The sequence below is a fragment of the Centroberyx gerrardi genome, chromosome 7 (genome assembly GCF_048128805.1).
Source record: "Centroberyx gerrardi isolate f3 chromosome 7, fCenGer3.hap1.cur.20231027, whole genome shotgun sequence".
NCBI lineage: Eukaryota > Metazoa > Chordata > Actinopteri > Beryciformes > Berycidae > Centroberyx > Centroberyx gerrardi.
Window position 1 is genome coordinate 24,280,227 of NC_136003.1, and position 7,098 is coordinate 24,287,324.

The 7,098-nt window shown below is 44.4% G+C and overlaps 3 protein-coding genes across 3 annotated transcripts in view; 2 read left to right on the plus strand and 1 right to left on the minus strand.

Moving 5' to 3' along the window:
- Positions 1 to 3,593, plus strand: part of LOC139919932 (inactive phospholipase C-like protein 2) — a 68,918-nt gene extending 65,325 nt beyond the window's left edge. The window contains exon 6 of the mRNA XM_071909816.2: positions 1,484 to 3,593. Within this exon, the coding sequence (XP_071765917.2) occupies positions 1,484 to 2,002 (519 nt within the window). The 3' untranslated portion in view covers positions 2,003 to 3,593. The remainder of the gene's footprint in view (positions 1 to 1,483) is intronic.
- Positions 1 to 7,098, minus strand: part of nkiras2 (NFKB inhibitor interacting Ras-like 2) — a 415,504-nt gene that overhangs the window by 204,040 nt on the left and 204,366 nt on the right. The gene's annotated exons all lie outside the window — the stretch shown is intronic.
- On the plus strand, positions 4,725 to 6,119 carry hcrt (hypocretin (orexin) neuropeptide precursor). Its single transcript, XM_071909810.1, has 2 exons — positions 4,725 to 4,781; positions 5,766 to 6,119. The coding sequence occupies exons 1-2, from the start codon at positions 4,725 to 4,727 to the stop codon at positions 6,117 to 6,119; spliced, it is 411 nt and encodes a 136-aa protein (XP_071765911.1).

Genomic DNA, 7,098 nt, shown 5'->3' on the forward strand with positions numbered 1-7,098 from the left:
TTGTATCCATAGTGCATGGATCTGAGTCTTGCTCACGCTACACTGTCACAAACCCCTCTCCTCTCTTCTCCTCTCTCTACAACCCGAAAACTAATATCATACTGAAGGCGGGTTATTGACTGCCCATTCCCCATAAAATAAGAGGTCTATAAAAAGCAGGATGGGCTGAATTTGACAAACAAGGAAGAGATTAGGATAGGATTTAATGAGGATACAGTGATGGGATTTGGTGGCCGTCCTTGCCTGGGCTTAACCCCCCTGTGGATCGCTGTAGGCCAGCTGTAGGGGTGAATGCACCCGAATCCCAGTGCCGTCGTGATTTGGTTCTGGTAGCGCAGGACAGGCCTCCTGCTGGCTTAGTTTGCGCCTGGTGAGTCATGGCTTACATAATTTGTGTTTTTCAAACATATGACTTATTCATGCTTTTGGTTTGCGTGCCGGAGCGGCTCAGGTAAAAGGCCACTTGCAACGCATTAACATCACCTGGGAGTGGAACAGCAGACATTTCGTCCGGGGCAGAGCCCTTACCCGTCCCACACCGCGTCAGACTGCTGTGCCTGCCTTGTGGCACTGAGGACTTACTCCCTCTCTCAATTAGACTTCAGTCTCCAAGTGGCTGTCACTGCCTGCAGGTCAAACTGAGTCCAAAGTGAAGTTCAGTGGGAGGGAGGGAAAACATGCAGAATCACAGATGAGAAGGCTATTGCTTTCAGCCTGCTTGTAAACGGATGTGGGTGGAATGGTGGTGAAAAGAAAGTGGTGGAGGAGACAGACTGGGAGAGAGGGGGTTTGTGGCAAAGGCTGAGAGGCAGCGGAGGGAAGAGTCGAGGTCTGAGAGAGTGTGGAAGTGGAGAGAGAATGTTAAAACGTCTGGTCAGGTTTTGGAACAGCAGCCCTAATAATATAAGCACCTTTTACAGAGAAATAACCGCCTGCGGAGAAGACTTTACCACATTTCCACATGGCAGAGACAGCGAGCTCAGAGAGGGAGGCAGCCATGGAAGTGGCCCAGATTGACTTTACAGCGCCATAAAGCGGGATGCCTGCCCTGTCCACTTCCTCCACATATGGCTGGGTTTCCTTCTCTGGGGCGCTCCCAAATAAAGAGCAGAAATATAGTGTAACATTATCACCATATGAGAGCACTAATCACCCGCTGAGATGTACGGAGGGCTGGCAAGCAACCAAAGGACTTCATTCAGTGGCTGCATACTGCCCCCTTCTGCATAATCTTAGTTAATGCACTAAGGAAATAAGATTCTGCTGCCAGTTTAGCTGAACTAGATGATGTTATCTAATTCAGACAGACTGTAAATTTAAACAGCCTAGAGGGAATAGTTATCAGAGATGTTCCCTGCTATTTTTGTTGCATAAACATCTAATATGGTTGTATATCGTTGACAAAGTTGTGTTGGCTGCCTGAGTCACAGTGTAATGACTGCCTCCCTCTCTCTCTCTCTCTCTCTCTCTCTCTCTCTCTCAGGGCCAGGCAGACCTGCTGAAGCATGCCAAGAGTGAGGCGTTGGACACTCTGCGTCAGATCCACTGCGCCGCTCAGTCCTGTGGCCTCAGTAAGAACGGAGCAGCTTCCCCGCAGCTCCAGCACCATCCTCACCACCAGCCGCAACAGACCGTGTTACAGCAACAGCCTCAGGCCAAGGCCCACCCGCAGCACCCACCGCAGCACCCACCGCAGTACCCACCGCAGCACCCACCGCAGTACCCACCGCAGTACCCACCGCAGTACCCACCTCAGCACCAGCCCCAACCCCAGACCCAGTCCCAGACCTTACCTCCGGCTTATCTCCATCACCATCCCCAGCCCCAGCTTCAGCTACCAGCTGTCCCTCTGGTTCAAACTGTTCCACAGCCGCCGGCTTTTCCTCAAACCCAACCCCAGCTCCAGCTCCAGCTCCAGGCCCAGCAGCAGAGGGCAGCAGGCCCTCTGGACGCCATCCCCGAGCAGGAGATGGTCAGCAACAATCCTGCAGGATCGTGCTGACCCGCAGCCTGTGCCCACAGAGGATCCTACCCAAAGAGAGACAGAGAGAGGGAAGTAGAGAAGGAGAAGCAGCAAGACGCGGAAGAGGAGAGGCAGAAGGAGGAGGCGAGTGTTGCCGAGAAGGCAAGGGAGATTGAGGAAGTACAGAAGGACAGAGTGAATGAGATGGCAATGGTCAGGAGAAGTCGTCGTGTTAGAAGTGAGACGCAAGTCTGAGAAGAAGTGTTAAGGTTTGAGGATAGTGGGAGGGCTAAAGACAAGAAGAGACAGACTGACCTCACACTCCATTCACCCTTTTCTAAACAGGATGGAAAACTGAATACCATGTTTTTTTTTTTCTCCAACATGGAAAGGGAATAAACTTCCATCTGAGCCAGACGTTTTAGGTCTCCTTTCTCTTCTCTAGTCTTTGGTTCTCTGTTGATGTGAAAAGCAAAGGGTTAACAGCCAGCAAGTAAGTTGTGGTCTGTGTTTCTGCCAGGGAATGTGTTGAGTAGTTGGGTCAGTCAGTCAGGTGTCCCTGTCTCTCTCTGGGCAGTGCTAGTTACATGCCCCTCCACTATGTACTCTAGCTCTGTGGGTACAGGTTTTACCTCACATTGGCATTTCATACCGCAGATATTTGCCTTTTGATTCCCCAAGACTCCTTGGCATGTCTTTGAGCTTTTATTTCTTCATGCTCACGCTCCTCTTCTGCCACCTTCCATCTTAGATGTCATAACGCCACATGCAAACCCTCACCCCTCTCTCCAGAGAGGACGTCATTTTCATTTTAAGTGCACAAAGTAGAGCAGCTCACCTAGGCTGAGCTCTGTAGGAATCATAGTTGACCATTCCAGCACAAAACAGGGAGCTGTAGAGCTAAGATAGAGAAACGCACTGCAGCTCTGGACGCTCTCCGTCACACTGAAGCTCTTGCTCCCCCTGCTGGACTCAACCTCCATCTGGCCTCTCACATCTGCACATCTGCACAGTGTCATTCCTTAGGATTTGAGTTCTTCTTAGTCGTCACTCCTGGACTCCGCCCGCAGGGTTTCCGTGTCTCCTCCCCAGGGGCTGTGTACGTGACGTTATGTGAGTCAGTGTTTTGGTCCCCAGGGTGGAGCTAGCCCGCGCTAAGTGGCAGAGCTCACCAGCCAATCACAACTGGAACATTCGACCTTGATAGACCTGTTAGAGGCCAAGGGTCAAAGGTCAACAGAGATATGGTACTGCTGTCAGTCAAACACCTAGACAAAAAAACAAAGTGAATATAGATGTAAACTGTATGTAAAATGTACGAAGGGAACATATATTGCTATGATAATTCTCGCAGACAGACATTAATGATTGATATTATAATAATTGTTGTTAGTTCTATTGATATTCTAATTCTTTTATAAACATTACTTCTACATATACAGTGACTTGACACCTGTTGTTCTGTGGTGCGGCTCAGGACAACCAGTGCGTGTGGGACTGGGACGGGGGATTACGGGTTAGCACCGCAACACGAGGGTCAACCAATAACCTGACTTGTGTTTCACTGCAAAGTGAGTGTGGATTCTGTAAGAGCTCCTTTAAGTGGCCCATTAAAACCGGCTTCATTGTTTACCCTGCCTCCTCTCTTTCATTGCACTTTAATGACTGCTCTTCTCCTCTAGTAGATTCCAAAGGTGGATACATGTGACTGAGTTTTACAGTGATTTTAAATTTACACTTTCTTGGTATTTTGAATTGAATCTGAGTGAGCAGCGCCTGCACTGATATTTTGCTGATTTTACAATATCCTTTAGTTATACAACGTTGAATAAATGACTCTTGAGTGAACTGTGAGGTTGTTTTATTGCATTCAAATAGTCATTTCTAGCTCTTTATGTTTTTGAAAACTTTGTTGGCTACTGTTGATGCACTGTTTATTCTCATGATATACATTTCTCTTCTGATCAATATACTACAATTAGGCCATTTATTTTGATGTGAAAGAGTTGGGCTGGTTGAGGTAATGCAAGCTGGTGTCCATGAGGAGGCAACGAATATCCAGTAAATGGTTTTAAGGAAAGGGAAGGTTGAGAACAGATATCCACTTGAAGGTAAATAATAATAACAACTTTCAAACATTGCTGAGCTAGTGCTCATAACATGCATTTCCTATGTGTTTTTCTTTATCCTCATGCTGTTTTATTAAAGGATATGCCAGCATTCCACCACGTATCGAGCAGCCCATACGCGTGGGAGCAAGCAAATGTGCACACTGTTGTTGGAGTGTCAGTGTGACACCTTTTTGTGTCCAGCAGAAAGAATAAAACCCATCAAACCTCATTAGTATGACTTTTGAATGAGCCTCTCATTAAAACCGAGAAAGGGCATCTTTTTTTTGTCTTTTGTGAGATATTATAGAACTCAAAGGACACATTGTCTAATTGACTTCTCTCCCTCACCACTCATCATTATGGCATGTCTTAATAAACCTTTGGCATGTGGCCACAAAGACATGCCAGTAGTTTGTAAAGGGTCCACAGAAGTGTCCTGGAGATGATCGGTCACAGGGGACTAATTAAGGGCAGCGGTCTAGACATGAACTCCTCAAATGAGCAGGAAGCTGAAAATGTATGTCGTGTTTGTGGTCGCCTTAATGACGTCCAGAGAGAAGATGGCTGGACAACACGGGGCGATATAAAAGACACCTGGTCTATACCCGTAGAGGTAAGAACATCGGAGGACTCCCCAACACAAACAGAAGATGACGTGGTTCTCCGCCAAGTTCCAGAGAGATGCTGGGATCCAAATGTCCAACAGAGTAAGGCAACTTATGTTTCGTCCTCCATCCTCTTTTCTAAAAACAAATAAAGTGCTGCTGAGTAATTTGGTAAATTGATCAACTTGTGTTGTATCAGAGTGGTTGCTCATTTATGTGTATTCTTTTTTATTCAGTGTTCTTTAAACTTTTCTTATATAAATCAATAAGCCTTCATTTCTTTGCATATTTATATCCTTCTTTCATGGTTTGCTTCACCAGAATGAAGGCAGAGAAAGCCACTGACTTAAAAAGGGGTTTAAAAAACTGGTTATGCTGCTTGTTAATATATTTATTCTTAAAGGTGTGTGCTATATGGATACCAAAAGAGTTGCGGTGCATTTAATTAGAAATATTTCACTGATTGATTTTCTTTAGGGTTTGGGCAAATTGGCTGGTCATGGTTATGCCAAGCTTACAACATCAATGGTTTGATTTGGGGAACATATACTTTACATTGTTGGACATATGTGACCTGGATAGCGTTAGATTGTTTCCAATACCATTTTAATACAAGTTAGGCTTTTGTAGTGTATATGCGGACTAAATGTGAATCTTATCTAATTGGAGATTCAGTGAGAAATGTCCATTGCTTGCATAGATAACTCCATGTGTGGATAGGGAATTAATGTGCCATTATCTCAGTGATGCTGACAGTGTATTCCTTGATACAATCCTTGCTGACAGACATGAAACATACAATTTTCTTATCCAACCAGCAACATCCTAGGCTTGGTGTAACCATCACCATAGCCAGAAATGACTCAAATATATAAGTAATAGCATTCTCACTGTTAATATTTTGCAACAAAGATTTTAGGATTATTAATAATGTCCATCGTAATGTGTAATCAGATGAGATATCACATATTTATAATGGTTGATATCTAATTTTGTTCTCATCATCAGCGCTCTTGTCTGTATTGTATTCTGTTCATGTTTGATATCAGTTGAGTGTAACTTTAGTTTTGCTCTTTGGCCCTACAGAAACTCCTGCTGCTGATCTTGATGCTGCTGGTGTCTCATCTGGCCTGTGATGCTCACAGCGTGTCTGAGTGCTGCAGACAATCTCGCTCCTGTCGCCTCTACGTGTTGCTCTGTCGCTCCGGCCCCGGGGCCTCGGGGGGCCCCTTCACCGGCGATGCGGCCGCTGGCATCCTCACCCTGGGGAAACGGAATGGGGAGGAGCGTCGCTTCCAGAGCCGGCTCCACCAGATGCTCCAAGGCTCCAAGAACCAGGCAGCAGGGATCCTGACTATGGGGAAGAGGACTGCAGAGGGCGCTGGAGAGCAGTACATGACCTGGTCAGAAGCTGCCTTCACCACATCCCTACCTGTTTGAAACTATTAAGGCATGAGTATACTGGGACTCTTTTAAATGTATGTGGAAAAACAGACTTTTATTTTGGTGAGTTTTGTTGTAAAATCTCTTTTTTGCTGATGTGGAACCAATGAATCTTTATTTTTTTAAATGTACCTGTTTGGATTTGATATGCTTGAGGATGTTTCTCACATGTCACAGAACATTGTGGAGGTGTGTAATATTGTACATATAAAAAGCGTTGTGGTGTAATAAAAATGATAATGCTGACAGCATCTTTTTAGTCATTCAGGGGCGGGTTTTCTGATTAAGCCCTTGGATCTGTTAAAATCTCACTTGAAAAATGGTTTAAAACAAAAAATTAAAAATAAAAATAAAATAAAATAATGAAAAAAAATATTGACCAAAAATCAAATTGGGTGTAATGGCTTTAATATGGCTTAACTTAATATAGCATTAGTGAGAGGACTAAAATGACATTTTTAAAATGCTCTTTTTTCTTTTCTGTCTTTTCTATCAATCTATACTCTACAAACTAACACTGTAATTGAAATACAGCAGCATGGAACTGACTACTCATGGGAGCACTTGCAGCAGTGATGACATCACTTGTAGGCATGGCCCCTCCTTCAAACAGCTTGGTAATGAGACAAAGGAATATTTCACTGAATAAATCTCAATGCTCAATTCTCTAACCAAAACAGAAAATAAAACAACCCCTCGAGCCAGTGCTTGACAGTAATTATTTCATGACTATAATCTATAATGCTACAATATAAATATAATATAATAATATAATATAATACCGATAACTAACGTGTTTAGTGTCCAAAATCCAAATGTGGGATAAATCAGGGATGCAAAGATCGAATTTTGACATGGTTTAATGAAAAGTAAAGTCTCTGTGGATGTGTGGGTGTGTGCATCCAGCTTCACTCATCCAGAAACCTGGAGGAAAACTTAGGAAGTGCCAACTGGAATGGATACTAAGAAGAGCAAA

Excerpts from the sequence above, each read along its gene's own strand:
- hcrt (XM_071909810.1), top strand. The coding sequence starts at position 4,725 with ATGACGTGGTTCTCCGCCAAGTTCCAGAGAGATGCTGGGATCCAAATG. Across the intron at positions 4,782-5,765 it reads GGATCCAAATGTCCAACAGA|AAACTCCTGCTGCTGATCTT; the intron begins GTAAGGCAACTT and ends TTGGCCCTACAG.